This window comes from Gadus chalcogrammus, chromosome 23, assembly GCF_026213295.1.
Source record: "Gadus chalcogrammus isolate NIFS_2021 chromosome 23, NIFS_Gcha_1.0, whole genome shotgun sequence".
NCBI classification, from domain to species: Eukaryota; Metazoa; Chordata; class Actinopteri; order Gadiformes; family Gadidae; genus Gadus; species Gadus chalcogrammus.
The window spans coordinates 10,459,740-10,476,901 of NC_079434.1; the positions used below are offsets into that span (position 1 = coordinate 10,459,740).

The 17,162-nt window shown below is 44.2% G+C and overlaps 1 protein-coding gene across 1 annotated transcript; it reads right to left on the reverse strand.

The window, feature by feature from the left end:
* Window positions 1-448: 448 nt before the first annotated feature.
* On the reverse strand, window positions 449-16,930 carry dnajb6b (DnaJ heat shock protein family (Hsp40) member B6b). The gene is made up of 10 exons (XM_056584492.1): window positions 16,826-16,930; window positions 13,055-13,203; window positions 11,676-11,785; window positions 11,227-11,307; window positions 10,798-10,905; window positions 8,503-8,622; window positions 7,800-7,938; window positions 7,494-7,564; window positions 1,248-1,379; window positions 449-930 (listed from the first exon to the last, which is right to left on the reverse strand). The coding sequence occupies exons 2-10, from the start codon at window positions 13,117-13,119 to the stop codon at window positions 830-832; spliced, it is 927 nt and encodes a 308-aa protein (XP_056440467.1). The 5' UTR covers window positions 13,120-13,203; window positions 16,826-16,930; the 3' UTR covers window positions 449-829.
* Between the last annotated feature and the right edge of the window lie 232 nt (window positions 16,931-17,162).

The following is a 17,162-nucleotide window of genomic DNA, read 5'->3' on the forward strand; positions in this document are numbered from 1 at the left end:
CACCTTGCCCCTACTGGTCTCCTCTGGTCTCACCTACTCACTGGATTATACTGGTCTCCTCTGGTCTCTAGGAGAGATGGTCTCCCTATTGGTCTAAACATGTCTCAATTTGCCTCTGCTGGTCTTCCCTGTTCTCTACTGGTATCTGCTGGTCTCTACTTGTATCTCTACTGGTTCTTACAGGTCTCTTCTGATCCCCACTGTTCTCCCTCCTGGCCTCCACACACAGTTTAACTAGAGACAAAACGCAACATATGTTTAACGATAAGCTTTATTTATAATATTACTTTAAAGAAAAGGCATATTTTCCGACATCACATGATTTCTCTGAGCTGTTTGCCAGCTACACACTGTAGGAGTGTGGTGGTTTTAATTCACCACCTTAGTCTTTATCACATTACCCTCCTCCACCTCCTCTAACTCCCTCGTCTCCTCCTTCTCCCCCAACCCCCCACCCCTCACCCCCTCCCAACCTGGCTCGGGGAACCATCCAATCAGAAGAGAGGAGAGAGAGAGGGATGATTGATGAGACAGTCGATTATGGTTCAAAGTTGAAGTTCTTTGTCCAGGAGGCTACAGGGTCAAACGGTGGCATCGCCAACAGACACAAAATAATCTTTATGAAATTTCCCGTCCTAAATAGACTTAAGAGCTATTTGAAGTGGCCAAAAAAACACAGTCGCTACAGTCATGCGTCGTATACTTTGGGATTTAAAGTCAGCTGCTGAAGCACAACATCAACGGACCGACGGACAGAGAGATAAACAGACACACAGGCACAGACAGGCAGGCCAGCCAGACAGGCCCAGTGCGTCTTGTTGGGCTGCTTCTAAAACCAGGAGCCGAATGCACCGAAGCGGGGGAAGAGTCTCCTCCTCCGGGAGTCAGGTTCCTTTAAGCACAACTTCTTCCTCCTTGTGTCCAGATACCCTGCACACATATGCACGCACACACACACACACACACACACACACACACACACACACACACACACACACATTAAGACACACATACTCACAGACTCTCATACACAGATACACACCGCACAATCACACACACACGCACACACCCCCAAACACACACACGTGTGTGTGTGTGTGTGTGTGTGTGTGTGTGTGTGTGTGTGTGTGTGTGTGTGTGTGTGTGTGTGTGTGTGTGTGTGTGTGTGTGTGTGTGTGTGTGTGTGTGTGTGTGTGTGTGTGTGTGTGTGTGTACGTAGTGTAAATTGTGTGTATGTGTTTTCCGACCTCTGTTGTGGTGCTCCTCCTCTCCTCTGGGGTCGAAGGTTGAGTGTCTGAGAAGGAGCTGGGGGGGAGGGGGAAGGGGGAGGAAGGGAACCGGTCTCCAAAAGCCCCCCCACACATCCCCCTCTTCTACATCTGAGAGAAACAGAGAAAGAGAGAGATTAACTCCTATGCTTAACACTACCTCAACGTATAAACGTTGATCCAATTTTTTATTGCATAGTATTTTTTGACTTACTTATTTATTATTTTATGCAATGTGTCTCCATCTAGTGGACACTAATGGTAATACACCCACGCTCCAAACGCCATGGAATAGGCAAAGAATGTCTGTCAAAATGTCAATGCTGTCGTTGCAGTCTTTCGTTCATTATCAATGAATATGGATAATGTATCGAGGGCGGGCAAGTTTTCATAAAACATTAGACTCTAGAGTGAGATTTGAGCGGCATATTTGTTTGGGGGCCGTTCGGTGTGGCCACCACGCGCTGAAGATATGTCATATTAGACTACACCCAGCCATTTCCCAAGTTGTATAACTTCAAATTCTTACCCAAACCATCGGGAAATTATAGGTGGTCATGATCACTATTGACCACCGGGTATAAAACTATTTTTCACAGCCTCCGATATACCTGTTGGTTGGGTTGCTGGTGCTTTATGCGTTCAGAAGTGCTCTGCACTGTTTTAACCGAGGCATGAGCGCAAATCGTAGGCTATAGCCTATATAAAAGGTTATTATAATTGAAAAGGTCCGCGTAATAGCTAAATAGCGGGTCATTTGAGTAAAAATTAGGGGGGGGGGGCAATGAGTTGTCAGATAGCCTATTGCAACTATTATCAAACGTGGTTAAATTCATAAATTAACTTTATCGTTTGGTTAAAGATGTGAATGAAATCCTTTGCTTATTCTTTCGGACAATATAGTGCCGCTCACGTTTTATTCTTACAGTGTGGAAGAGGATTAGGTCCACACATGTGATCATTCTTTTGTAGTTCTGACTTCAATCTCAGAATTTTATCCGATTTAAAAAAATAATAATAATCACATGTGACAATCCTGTTCAATATTAAGGACTACAAAATCCTGTGTATTTTCGTAGCTTACTTTCGCTGAAAAGGCGCATGTCGTTTCTATCCATGAGAGGGCATGGTTGTACCATTAGCCAAACGGTGCCGGCTGCGTTTCAAATATTCATTTTTAAAAGCACTTGAAACTAAATATTGCAATTAAAGAAATATTATTGATGCTAATGCACCAATAATAACCAATAATTTCATTTGACCCAAATGAATGGATTGGACGGGCTTATTACATGCCTGCGACAGCATCAGATACCGGATTGTATTCTTTATTTCGTCAGAGCATTTGATATATCCTTTTAGTTTGTTGATGGGATGTTAGGAGAATTTAAACAAATCAGAGAAAAGTATATATTTTTTAATAATTAAATTCCCTGCCTTAGTTTGAACTTTAAATTAAAATACTTTATTAAATGTGGCAATCCCACAACTTTTCAATCTCTGCTAGGACAGCTGCCCGCTGCAGCTCCAGCTAGGTTTCGATGGACCACTTAGAGGAATAAACTGTGTGAACGGATTGTTTTGCAGCTGAACTTCATTCTGCACGAACCAACATGATGGCCCATCCCCTGGTCTGCCGTGGGCAAATTCCATACAGACATAAACTCATCAAACACGCGCACACACACACGCACCCAAACACACACACGCACACACACACACACACACACACACACACACACACACAAACCCACACACACACACACACACACACACACACACACACACACACACACACACACACACACACACACACACACACACACACACACACACACACACACACACACACACACACAAGCAAACACACACAAACACACCCATACACAAATGTCCACAAATGCGCTTAATCTCAGAAACTAATTCTATCTTGTCTTTCTCCTAACGGCTTTTCCGATTAAAGGTCATCCTTTGCCCTCCCAGCGATATCCAAAATGTCACTGCCACAGATTGCATTTAATTACAGGGGGGTGTGGTGGTTAGAAGACAAAGAGTTGAACTTACTCATGTTAGCAAGACATGAGTGAGGACGAGAGGCGCCAGGTAGCTCCAATACCTGCAAATGAAACTCCTTTACCTGCCTTGATAGCTCCTATATTGCTCCTATACCTAAACATCCTCTATACCTGCTAACCACTAACCATAACGCCCGGACGGATCTGAACAACAAATCTGCAAATCATCCTAATGAACTGTGACACAAGGTCACACATGTTTGGGTTCAAGCTTTGTCCCTCTTCCTCTAGTGTGTTCCTGTGAAGCCCTGTCAGATGAATGATAGTCTAGTAGTGGTAGTGGTAGTGGTAGTAGTGTTTGAGTCCTAGCTGAAGGATTTTGGATTCAATCCCCAGGGGCTGCAGTCAAACCCTGAGCAAGATGCACCCCAACTCCTACCTCCTCTGACTCGTTTGGATAAAGCTTCTGGTCAATGGTTGAATAGTTAATAGTTAAATCAACTTTTTTACAAACTCACTCTTAAAAACAACAAACTGATAAGGATATTCAGAATAAATGTGATAGTATTGTATGGTTCTGATTTTAAATTATTTTAAACTGTCGAACATAATGAGTGGCGAGATGATGGGCACGATGATGTCAAGCTGTTGTGAGGTCACGGGGGTGGTGAGGTCACGGGGGTGGTGCGGTTGTGGTGGTAGTGAGGTCACGGGGGTGGTGAGTTCATGGGGGTGGTGCGGTTGTGGTGGTAGTGAGGTCACGGGGGTGGTGAGGTCATGGGGGTGGTGCGGTTGTGGTGGTAGTGAGGTCACGGGGGTGGTGAGGTCACGGGGGTGGTGCGGTTGTGGTGGTAGTGAGGTCGTGGTTGTGAGGGCAAAAGGTGAGACGGGTGTTGATGTCAGACGTCAGTCAGATGTCAGCCTGTCCAAGGCCTGGAATAACCCCGTCAAATAATTGTATTAGACACAAATGAATTGACTGGATTACAGGCCTGCGACAGCAACATATACCGGATAATATAATTGTATTTGTCGAGCATTTGATTTGTCCTTTTAATTGTTGTTGGGATGTAAAGGAAATTTCAAAAATCGATACAGGGATATTATATATATATATTCCCTATTTTAACTTTAGATTATACCTGTACATTTTATATGTGTTAATCCTGGGACTCTTCAGTGACTGCTAGAACAGCAGTCCGCTGCAGCAACTTGAGGTTTCGATGGACCACTTAGAGGAATAAACTGTGAACGGATTGTTTTGCAGCTGAACTTCATTGTGCACGAACCAACATGATGGCCCATCCCCTGGTCGGCCCTGGGCAAATTCCGTAAACACATATTAACTGAACAAAAAAAAACACACACACACGATCAACACACTCACTCATTCATGTACACAAATGATCACACTCACACACACAAGTGCCCTTTATCGCAGATACACATTCTATTTTGCTCGTCATTTAATGGATTTGTATACTAAAGGTCATTCTTTGTCCTCCTAGCGAAATGAAAACGTCACTGGCAGATTACTTTTAATTACTGGAAGGATTGTTGGTTAGACGACAAAGACTTGAACTTCATTTAGCAGACATGAGTGAGGACGAGAGGCATCAGGTAGTCTATATACCTGCCCAGGTAGCTGCTATACCTACCCTGTTAGCTGCTTTACCGGCCCCGTTAGCTGCTGTACCTGCCCTGTTAGCTGCAGTACCTGCCCCGTTAGCTGCTGTACCTGCCCTGTTAGCTGCTGTACCTGCCCTGTTAGCTGCTGTACCTGCCCCGTTAGCTGCTATACCTGCCCCGTTAGCTGCTGTACCTGCCCCGTTAGCTGCTATACCTGCCCCGTTAGCTGCTATACCTGCCCCGTTAGCTGCTATACCTGCCCCGTTAGCTGCTGTACCTGCCCCGTTAGCTGCTATACCTGCCCCGTTAGCTGCTGTACCTGCCCCGTTAGCTGCTGTACCTGCCCCGTTAGCTGCTGTACCTGCCCCGTTAGCTGCTGTACCTGCCCCGTTAGCTGCTATACCTGCCCCGTTAGCTGCTGTACCTGCCCCGTTAGCTGCTGTACCTGCCCCGTTAGCTGCTGTACCTGCCCCGTTAGCTGCTGTACCTGCCCCGTTAGCTGCTATACCTGCCCCGTTAGCTGCTGTACCTGCCCCGTTAGCTGCTGTACCTGCCCCGTTAGCTGCTGTACCTGCCCTGTTAGCTGCTGTACCTGCCCCGTTAGCTGCTGTACCTGCCCCGTAGCTGCTATACCTGCCCCGTTAGCTGCTATACCTGCCCCGTTAGCTGCTTTACCTGCCACTTTGTTTATATATACCAGGTAGTTTATATACCTGACCTGGTAGTTTACATACCTGACCTGGTAGTTTACATACCTGACCTGGTAGTTTATATACCTGACCTGGTAGTTTACATACCTGACCTGGTAGTTTATATACCTGACCTGGTAGTTTATATACCTGACCAGGTAGTTTATATACCTGACCTGGTAGTTTATATACCTCCCAGGTAGTTTATATACCTGCCCAGGTAGCTCCCCTACCTGCCTACACAGAATAAAGCCCTGACAGATCAGCTCAAAACATCTGCACATGATCCTAATAAACTATGCTAGAAGGTCACATGTGTATCTGTTAAATGTTGTCCCTATTTAATAACAGGGGGCATGGTGGTTAGAAGACAAAGAGGTGAATTTCATTTACCACACAAGAGTGAGGACAAGAGGGGCCATATACCAGCCCAGGTAGTTTATAGACCTGCCCAGGTAGCTCATATGCCTAACTAGGTAGTTTATGTACCTGCCAAGGTAGCTCCTATACCTGCCCACGCTTATGATAAAGCCCTGACAGATCTGCTCAACACGTCTGCACATCATCCTTATGAACTATGATTGAAGGCAACACGTTTTTCTGTAAAATGTTGACCCTCTTCCTCGACTCACTGTGAAGCCCTGTCAGACGAATGATAGTCTAGTAGTGGTCAGTGTGCCATCTGAGAGATCATAGTCCCCAGTATCTGCAGTCCTACCCTGAGCAAGATGCCCACCAACCCCTTCCTCCTTCACTCATCTGAAGAAACTTTGGATAAAGTGTCTGGTTAATGGCTGAATAGTTGATAGTTAAATAAACATTTTAAAGAATTCACTTTTAAGAATAACAGCAAACTGATGAGGTTATTCGAATGCAATGAATGCAAGATCATTTTATAGTTATTTTGGTGATTTTATATTTGTTTATATTAACGAATATAAAACCCGTAATATTATTAAATAAAAACATAGTGAGTGGCGGGATGATGGTGATGATGATGTTATGCTGGTGAGGTCGCGGTGGGGGTGAGGTCACGGTGGTGATGGACTCGTGGTGGTGGAGGGGGCAGCGGGGAGGGGAGCGTGCATGTGTTGATGTCAGGCAGCCAATCAAATCATCACACACGACATATGACTAACACAGGTAATGTTTATTAACTTTCAAATGTTTTGCTTTTTTTTTTTTACAAAGTCCATACAAACCAGTACAGTATGTTAATTTGTGTGCAGTGCCAGTCGTGGGCTAACCGTTGACAGGGAAGCGCCAAAAAACATGCTCATGCATAGATGGAAAACAAATAACAATAAAAGACCCCAGGCAAACCCAAAGAACACACAGGTTAATACTTTATTGCTCAGTTCTATTCACGTAGGATGGAGACATGCTGCTCGAGGTTAGAGACGGGTTGGTTAAGATGGTCCCATGGCATTGTAAAAGCCCCAATCAGGCGCTATACCAATCAGGTGCTTCTACTTTTTTAAGCTCTCTAACCAGCAGGCAGGAAAGAAAAGGGATAATGGTACAAAATAAAAACAATATTAAAATCAATACCAAGAATTAAAATACTAAATATAATGAATCTATTGAAGAGTAACCATTGGAATTGCAATATTGGTTGCTCTTAAAATGAGATGAAAAAACAATTTGGTCCAGTAGACAGAGAGAGAGAGAGAGAGAGAGAGAGAGAGAGAGAGAGAGAGAGAGAGAGAGATGTAAAGCCAGAGGAATGACTCTAGTGGCATCTGGCTATACCAGCACTGCTTCCTGTTGTACTTCCTGTGGTTAGCCCAGGAGGAGGAGTCACTTCCTGTTCCGGAGGGGCTACTTCCTGTCCAGGAGGCTGACCAGGAGGAGGAACTAATGACAGCACATGTTGTGCTCCTCCGCCTTACCGGTGACTGTCACAGACGTGAGTTGACCATCCTCCTCCGTCTCAATCCTCTCCTGGCCGTTCTCCACGATCCTACACACACAAACACACGCAGACGCGCACACACACACACACACACACACACACACACACACACACACACACACACACACACACACACACACACACACACACACACACACACACACACACACACACACACAAACAGATGAACGTTTGAATTAGCTTCATAACAAGCCAACCTATGTAACTACATACGTGTATCTATATAGGTGGACAAACAGACTGATAGACAGACAGACTGTACCTCCTGGTAGTGATCTTCCTGCCGTTGATGAACTTGGTGGAGGTTGAGACTGATTTGGCATTCGCCCCTCCCCCTCCCCCGCAGCCAAATGAGGCGATAGACCCGCCACCGATCCCTCCCAACTGCCCCAATGTGGACCCTAAGAGACAGAGAGGCAGGGTTAGAGCTCAACATCTGGGTTTGTGTTCAAACATCTGGATAGGAGTTCAACATCAGGGTTAGATTTTAAACATCTGGATAAAAGCTCTAAATCTAGGTGCAAATTTCGATGTTTAAATCTTCAATATGGTTTAAACGTTGAACAGATTTCAGTTTCATAATCTACATTAGAGTTTACCATTTAGATTAAAGGGGAACATCTAGATTACAGATTTAAGATTCAACATCTGGATTAGAGATTCAACATCTAGATTTGTTGAATCAACTGGATAAAATCTCTACCTCTGTATTCAAGGTTAATTCTGGATTAGAGTATAGCAGATGGATTACAGCTCTACATATGGAAAACATCTGGTTAAGAGCTCAACATCTGGATTAGAGTTTAACATCTGTCCCGGAGCACTACATCTATATAAGAGTTCAAAATCGTAATGTTTAACAGCTAGATTAGAGCTCTACATCTGGCCTAGAGGTGTGAGCAGACAGCGAAAGGATTGCTGGTGTGTGTGTTTGTGTGTTTGTGTGGTAGTACGTTAGTATTTACCAGAATTAAACCCTGAGCTGGAGCTGAAGCTTTGGGAGTAGGATCCGCCGGAGCTGTGGGTCAGCCCCCCATGGTGAACTCCAAGACCCCCGTGGAGGCCCCCATGACAGGAGTTGTCATCTGGGAGGGGGGGAGGGGGGGGGGGTCACAACACCGCGATTACTTATCAAACCCTGATGGACCAACCATGAAACACACTAAGGTTAAATCTACCTGCTTTTGGGTGGAAACACACCATATACGCTGTTCAACTTCCTTTTCGAAAAGCCGGTCGCTTTAAACGTGGTTATATTTCTTAAATGATTGTGATGAATTTAGTAATCTATGCCATTTGTAACTGTTACTAAAATTTGTATGGGTCGAGAAAGGGTTGAGCTTCGCTGACACTTATAGTATAATGATGTGTGGATGTGTGGAACTTGCTCCGGAAAGCAGTTGATTTTAATGATCATGTCCGAGAGAGGGTGAGGCTTCCTGTACATTTCCTGTATCCCTACGGTGTGTGTGGATGTGTGGATGTCGGTCTGAGCAGCGGTTTATTATGATGTCTGCGTCCGGGTGAGGGTTGAGCTTCCCAGTATAACGACATGGTGAACAGCGCATTTCATACACAATTCTGCTCACTATATTGCAGGGACGTTGCTAAAAAGGTATCACTAAGTTGCGCAGGGTCAAAATACGCCCTCCCTACTTCCTAAGACTCTCAGCCAAAATATGTTTTTTATAAATCTCATGGTGTTCTAATTCCAGCTGAAACAGCGGATTCATTGACTTTTTAAGTTCTCGATCAAAACAAGCATTTGGAAATTCTCAGGTTTCAAACAATGACGCAAGTTGTACCAAACCTTTCACGTGTCAATGTGTATGTGTGTGTACGCCTGCAAACACACACACACACACACACACACACACACATGGACACTAGCCCCCCTCCCTGGTGTTACTCAAGCTACTCTTGTTTTAATACAGAAGCTATTTTCGAAAGCATTCCACCAGAGTGATGTAGGTCCTCATTTCAGTCCACTGTCTGCTCTCCATATTTAGAGCTGCAGGCGCTCAGACCACATGCCTACCAACCCAGACCATGTCCACAGCACCGGCCAATCAGAGAACACCACACCAGCCAATCACTGCCCAGCGACCTACCTACAATTAGACTATCATGTTCGCAATATTAGCAATACTAATAAGTGAAGCTATTATAATAATACAATACTAACTACTATCAATTACTTTTAAACTGAAGTAGGCATACTAGCAATACTATACCTACAAGTAATAGTCATATACTATTAAACTAGCAATACAGTGTTAGCAATACAACAAAGTGAGTAACTCATTTATTACATTTCATTCTGTCCAAGCTGGTTTCAGGACTGACACTAGTTTACAATTATTACATATTAATTACTTTTTTGTCTTAACCATCCCTATGTTACTTCTCAACGTTAGCGTTAACCTTGGCCTAACCCAGTAGGAAAAGGAGGGTTAGGTTTGGTTTTTGCATTCCTGGTCCATAAAGTAAGGCTTTATGACAGCGGAGAAAGGTTAACGTGTAAAATACCCCTCTGTAAGTGAGTGTGCACGTATGGCATAGCATTAAATCCATAATCACAGTGCGCGAATGCGCATTTGCAAAACTTATTTATACAGCTGTAGCACTCGGGTCTGCCTGTCATTCAGTGTGAGCTTCTTTATACACTATTCCTTATTCTTCTTATTGAGCTTCTACTGCCACCTTAAGGAATAATATAATTGTTTTTGGTGTAACGTAAGGTCTAATTCACTGCATATCAATTTGTTCTGATTCTGAACGTGCAGGAATCACACCCAACTGTTTAGACTTGCCCATACTTGTGCTTGTACAGACACGCAATACTGAGGATCAGAGGGATTCAATAGATAATTGTACAGTGGAAGCAAACAATATCAGCTGCATTTATCCGAAATAAGGCAGGTTTCATCATGATGAGATTCACGATGCACATATGTGACAGTTAGGGTAAGGTGAAAGGTACGGGTTAGTTAGAGTTTATTACAGGAGTTAAAGGTAAGAGTGAGGGTTAATTAGGGTTTATTACAGGAGTGGAAGGAACGGGTTAGTTAGGGTTTATACAGGAATGAAAGGTAAGAGAAAGGGTTAGTTAGGGTTTATTACAGGAGTGAACGATAAGGGTTAGTTTGGTTGTATTAGATGTGTGAACGGTAAGGGTTGAGGTTAGTTTGATTTATGAACGGGGTGCAATGTTAGGGTTAGGGTTGGCGGGTTATGGTAAGTGGGTTTAGAGGCCTTACCGAAGAAATCTGCAAACGGATCCGCACCACCGAAGAAGTCCCTGAAAACGTCCTGTGGATTACGGAATGCGAAGCTGCTACTACTATAGTGAGCCTCATAGTGGCCTCCTGCAACACATACACCAGCAATAATCAATACATCAACAATACATCATGAATGATCAATACATCAACAATACATCACCAATAATCAACATATCAACAAATACATCATGAGTAATAAATACATCAACAAATACATCACCAATAATCAACGAATACATAGTAATCAATGCATCTACACATACATCACCAATAATCAATACAACAACCAATACACCATCAATAATCACTAGCATCATGAGAGTACAATAGGAATGGATGTGGATGTTTTAATGTTCTGATGTCATGTTGGTGTGAAGTCATGTTCAAGACATCTTAACGTCCTACCTGAACTTCCTCCGCATCCACCGCCCATCCTGCCTGACATTCCTTCTGCTCCATAGCGGTCATACGTGGTCCTTTGGGTGACTGGGGCCAGAGGAGAGGGACTCAGCGTCGGCACGTGTTACACAAAACCCAAGGCTATCTTACAGGTGCCCATTGAAGACAGGTGAATGAGATAAAAAGGTAACCGGGACAACAGATAACCAGGACAACAGGTTACCTTGGCCAACAGGTATTCAGGGAAACAGGTTACCATAGGCAACAGGTAACCAGGGCAACAGGTAACCTGGGCCAACAGGTAACCACGGCATCAGGTAATCACAACGACAGGCAACCAGGGCAACAGGTCACCATAGACAATAGGTGGCCAGGGACAATGGGTAACACCAGGAAAGCAGGTTACCAGGAAAAAGGGTAACCATGGTAACCAGCACAACGGGTTCATCTCTCACCGTCCGACAGCACCTCGTAGGCCTCTGCTAGCTCTTTGAACTTCCTCTCTGCCTCGCACTTGTTGTTAGGGTTCTTGTCCGGGTGCCATTGTAACGCCAGCTTTCGGTACCTTTGGAAAATCGGTTGTAGTAAATCTGGATGTTGTCAGTATATTTCTAAATACACGATATTGTTAATGTATTCTAGAGATTGTGTCCATTCCAATCATATGGTTGTATGATGCCACAGAGGCACTGCTTTAAAACAGTTAGCAGTTAAAGCCCTGGAGAATCATCTGATCTTTTTTTAGGGTTGTAACCAAGACTACCGTAAACACACACGAGATACAAACACACAAGGAGACACAAACTCACACCCAAACATATACACACAAAAACCCTGCACATAACCTTGCAAAATGACAAGGACACTCACCCACACACACGCACATTAATGGAATGAATGCCAGTAGTAAACTTACAGAGAGGGACAAACACACACTAACACGCACTCACAGACACACACACATTGTGTTTGGGTGAACAAACACACAGCTTAACCAACAGAGAAGGGCAAATAAAGACACACATGCACAAACACACAGGCTCACGCGCACCCACAGACACACACACAGTAACACACACACACACACACACACACACACACACACACACACACACACACACACACACACACACACACACACACACACACACACACACACACACACACACACACACACACAGCAGAGAATACATCTTGATAGAGAGCGGGTCGTGGCTCAGCAAAGTAGCTTACTGTCATGAGAACCTGTTTGATTGCTGTCTCTGTTCACTGGCTTTGTCCTAACCTCCACCTTTATATTGGCTTGTTCATCAGAATGAATGATGGGATTTGTCATGTTGTGCCAATCCTAAATAAGCATTAAGGGTTAGGGTTAGCCTAGCCCTCTATGGTCTAGATATAGGTCCCTGCCCCACAGGGCCCTAGACCACACCTGTACCACCCTTGTCATGTGCACTGTCCTCCATACAGCCCCAACAGGTTTAACAGAAGAGCTGAGGGGGTGAAGTCAGCACCCCTCAGTGGTACTTTGGCATTCCAGCTAGTTGACCCTGAGAACACGAAGGTCACCCGCATGATGTCACAAAGTAACCGTAAGCCTTGTGTGAGTGTGTGTGAGTGTGTTTACACCCAAACACAATTTGTGTTTCTGTGAGTGTATGTATAACCAAATACAATTTGTGTGTGTGTCTGTCTATCTTTCTGTGGCTGTGGGTGTGTGTGTGTGTGTGCGTGCCTGTCTACATGGCCAGTAATGTTAAACTAAGACTAATTTCCTCATCGTTACCTCATCATAGAGCACCCGACAGGCAGGCAAGGCGAGCGGATAACTTACGCTCTTTTGATCTCGTCCGCCGACCCGTTCCTCTGCACTCCAAGAATTATGTAGTAGTCCACCATGCTTCTGTGGGGTGTGTGGATGGGGGTGTGGATGGGGGTGTGGATGGGTGCCCTGCGTCAGAAGTAAGGCTCCTCCTCTGGGCTCTACAAATGGAGAGATAGCGGAGCTACGTTAGTGACACAGTGAGATTATCGGTGCGTGCGGTGAAGGGACTGTGGCTAGGAGCGCTGTTAGCGCGGTGTTAGCGCTACGTCCCTTGGCAACGGTGGAGGAGAGGGCATCTTAATATGAGTGTGGAGGGGGGGGGGGGAGCATAGGAATGCAGAAGCTTTCGGCGGGACAGTCAGGTTACATAATGGCTCTGAGAGGGACAGCGCTATGCGGGCCTGGCCTTGATGCACAGCTTCAGACACTCAGATCTGATGAGTGTATTAATACACATGAGAGTATTAATACACGTGACATTATCAAGACACGTGACAGGAAGGACAGCTGCTGCTTGTTTGTCTTGTTTTTAATATTTTGAGCATGTTGCACAACGATAACATGCTACGTCACACGCGGCTGTTGCTTTGTCGTCCGTGCACATCGCATGGAATGACCATGTGGTGCATTTGATCATGAAAGAAAAACTGTCTGATCTTGACTTAGAAGAAGACCTCAAGGAGCAAGGAAGCTAAAAGTTTGGTGATTGTTTTTTGATGTATTTACATACTTTAAAGATAGCTTGTCGAAGTAATAGAAGATCCAACGCTCGAAAATCATTTAAATTCTAACGGCTATCTCGTGGGGATATTTCAATGCTCGGAGGTTATATTAGCAAAGTATTAGATTATACTATGCTTTTAGAATGCATTTCAGTACTATAAGGATTCCTTGACCAGATTAAACATTGTCGTGTTAATTGCTTGTGAGGACTTAAGACACGTAAGGACCATTGAAGCATTTGAGGAGCAAACAACGTTGAGTGTAGCAGTGTGAGTCGGGTTGAAGATAAGATAACCATGTTCAACTGGTGCACATTTTGTTCAGAACTTTGCACTATTATGATTGTTGATCAAATTAAAATAATATAACATTTGTTCCAACTATTTATATGCAGATGCAACTGTTGTTCGGATCCCTCTAGCACCAGAACAATTCCGTCAGATCTGAAAGACAGATTTAGCCATACAGCTAACACCCAGGAAACAACCAGAGAACTAGTTCAGCTTGCTAGATATAACCTGTGACCTTTGCTGCCCGAGACTGCTGGTGAGTAAATTAAAGCTTTGTTTTGATATGTGTTAGGATGGGTTGCTACTAGTGTTTTTGTCATTGGGTGTTAAGTTAGTTACTATAGATTCAAATTATACTTCAAATAGTCTTATTTTGATGATTACAAGAAAAACAGAACAACCCTTTTTTTCCCTAGCATGTCACTCTGTGGGGCAGGCGGTTGCTGTTATTTTATTTAGCAGTGGCAGACATATGTGTTGTTGTTGAGAAGGCCTACGCAGCGCTCCTCTGCACGCCTTCGTATTCATCCCGCCAGCCATCTAAAATAAACAGATCAGGATTCACCAAAGACTTCTCCTACCTCGATTACAAATATGAGATAAGACTATATAAGAGTATGGAAATCCCACATGTACAGTGTAAAAAGAAAAACAATGATTGACTGCACGTATGCTTACAGACTGAACTCTCTGGTAGTACTAAGTACGTTCTCCTACACCCACTCCACTCGTCTGAGATATGCAATCAACTTTGAAGAAAACAATATGGGCACAGTGTGTGTTTCTGTGTATCTTGCAATGTATGTGGCACAATGTTTGTGAATGTGTGTGTGTGTTTGTTTGTGTGCATATCACAAAGAGCTTGTATGGCCTGTGTATAGTTTGTAGTCTCTTTGTGTGTGCGTGAAGTGTGTGTGTGTGTGTGTGTGTGTGTGTGTGTTTGTGTGTGTAGGTGTTCTCGCGCTCTTTGTTGTCTGAAGCATTCCGCACACAGTGTTTGTTTGTGTGGGTGTGTACATGTGTGTGTGTGTGTGTATGTGTGTGTGTGTCTTTTCACTCAGAACACAAGAGTGTCCTGATGAAAAGCGCCCTCAGAGAGAGAAATGTGGGTCAGCCATTACCCACAATGCTTCAGTGCGTACCAGCTCTGAGAAGCCAACAGAACAGAACCAGGCATCACCTGTCTCTGAGACCAACACACAGGGCCTCAAACAACAGGCCACACTGGGATGAATAGAACATTCTTCTCCAACATCATGTCGGAGAATACTGTTGTTGATGTTGTTGATAATGTGCCTATATTGGATTGTAACCACATTGCTGACCCATAAAGTAAGCCTATGCAATTTGACTATTTTTAAAAATTGAACGGTAAAAGTTAATATCAAACAGATTTAAAAAGTAGGCTACCCCAACAGCTCCACTTGTTACCAGCCAATGCTCCCACACTCTGGAAACGCCTACCACTCCACATACGCTCTGCCCTATCCCTGGCAATGTTCAAAAAGGCCCTCAAAAAAGACCATTGAGTGCAAAAGCAAAATAACGTCTTAATTTCCGAATTGGAAAGCTGCACGACGTTGACAGCTAGCACCATTGCGGAAAAAGCATAATGTATAGGCCTACCTTAAAGCAATGTTATCAACGCAATAAGCATTGTTTGATAATGGCCTGCGCAAGTTACGTATCTTTAAATATATTAAATATAAAGCAAACGTTTACGATAGAAAATAGCTGTTCTGGACTCACTAGCAGTTTAAGTAAAGAGCTGCAGCGGTGGCTGAAGACCAGAGCGCCCAGAAGATTTGTTGATACGCTGAGAAAAGTAGTTATCTTGGTTCGACAATAGGCCGACTGTACTATTATAAGTCAGAGTTTCTTACTAGGGAAGTGAAACGTTCTTTTTTTTCTTATTTTTATAGGTTGAATATAGGTTTTGTTTAAAAAAAGCGGTTAATTATGTTGTGTTTACCATTTCGCCAATTGTGGGTCGATTCCGTTATGGGTCGTGTTATAACATGACCGAATGGTTCTTTGTCGAAAATGGGTCAAGTGATGACATCACGTCCATCCATGTTACCTTGACCTTGACCCTGGTCGTCAAACATTTGGTTGGGACAACTATCCTCAGAAACAGTCCTCTCCTCGGAGCCGATCCCCGTGTCAACACACCTGACAGCAGGAATGCGATTCTGAAAGCAGCTACCGGGAAGCTTCTCCTCCCTGTACTCCCTGTCGTTAAAAGATAAGCAGCGAACTCTGGTGCGCACCGTATCACCTGAAGGGGTTCCTCAGGGCTCTGCCTCTGGCTCCCACAAAGTTACAGAACTGAGGGAGGTTGTTGAATAAATGCATTGCTTACTAATGTTGGGAACATCATTGTAGTGCCAAAACCGAACTTGTTCACTAGCCTCTGGTTCCGTAAACACTGTGTCACCCGAACAGGGGAGGTCATTTAAACACCTGCCCATCAAGGCTGAAATATAGTTTTAAGTTGTTTTTCGTTAGGGTATGCTGATACTGCAACTCAAGTAGTATATGTTGTTGATGCATTTATTGGGACTAGGAGATAACACTAATAAACTAATTATTACATATTATCATGATGACCATATTGAAGAAGAAGCAGTTAGAGAGCGACGCAGACACCAGGGAGATCAACTGACGCGACTGCGAAGCGGACAGTGGCGCTAGATGGATCAGCCTATAAGCAGAAAAAAATACCTTAACATCAAACAACATCACGTTACCGTGCAGTAAAACGTACCTGTTCAAGGGGAAAGTCTCAGGGAGCGCTGCGTCTTGTGGAGTCGCTTCTCTGCGGGGTTCTTATAACGGCTCACCGCTGCGCGCCGCCAAGTCGCTCAGTGCAGAAGCGGCACTGCGCATGTCCCGAGATATCTTAATCTCCTCCTTCTCCCAAACGTGTTGTTAGACATCCCTGTTTTTCTTTCCCTTGTTAATCAAATGTACTTCTGCCAACTTTGTTGGACCGTTCTCTTGAATTTGTAGAAACACGCGTCTCAGCTGCGTTCCGGCCTGTTGCGCCATCTTCTGGCCGCCGAGAGAGGCGCAAACATCTCTGGAGGAAGTATCGACATTAT

What these genes read in the sequence shown, in the direction of transcription:
- dnajb6b (XM_056584492.1), bottom strand. Translation starts at nt 13,119, where the DNA reads ATGGTGGACTACTACATAATTCTTGGAGTGCAGAGGAACGGGTCGGCG. An exon ending in GCGGACGAGATCAAAAGAGC is followed by an intron (nt 11,786 to 13,054) that starts GTAAGTTATCCG and finishes GATTTTCCAAAG; the next exon opens with GTACCGAAAGCTGGCGTTAC. An exon ending in CAGCTCAGGGTTTAATTCTG is followed by an intron (nt 7,939 to 8,502) that starts GTAAATACTAAC and finishes TCTGTCTCTTAG; the next exon opens with GGTCCACATTGGGGCAGTTG.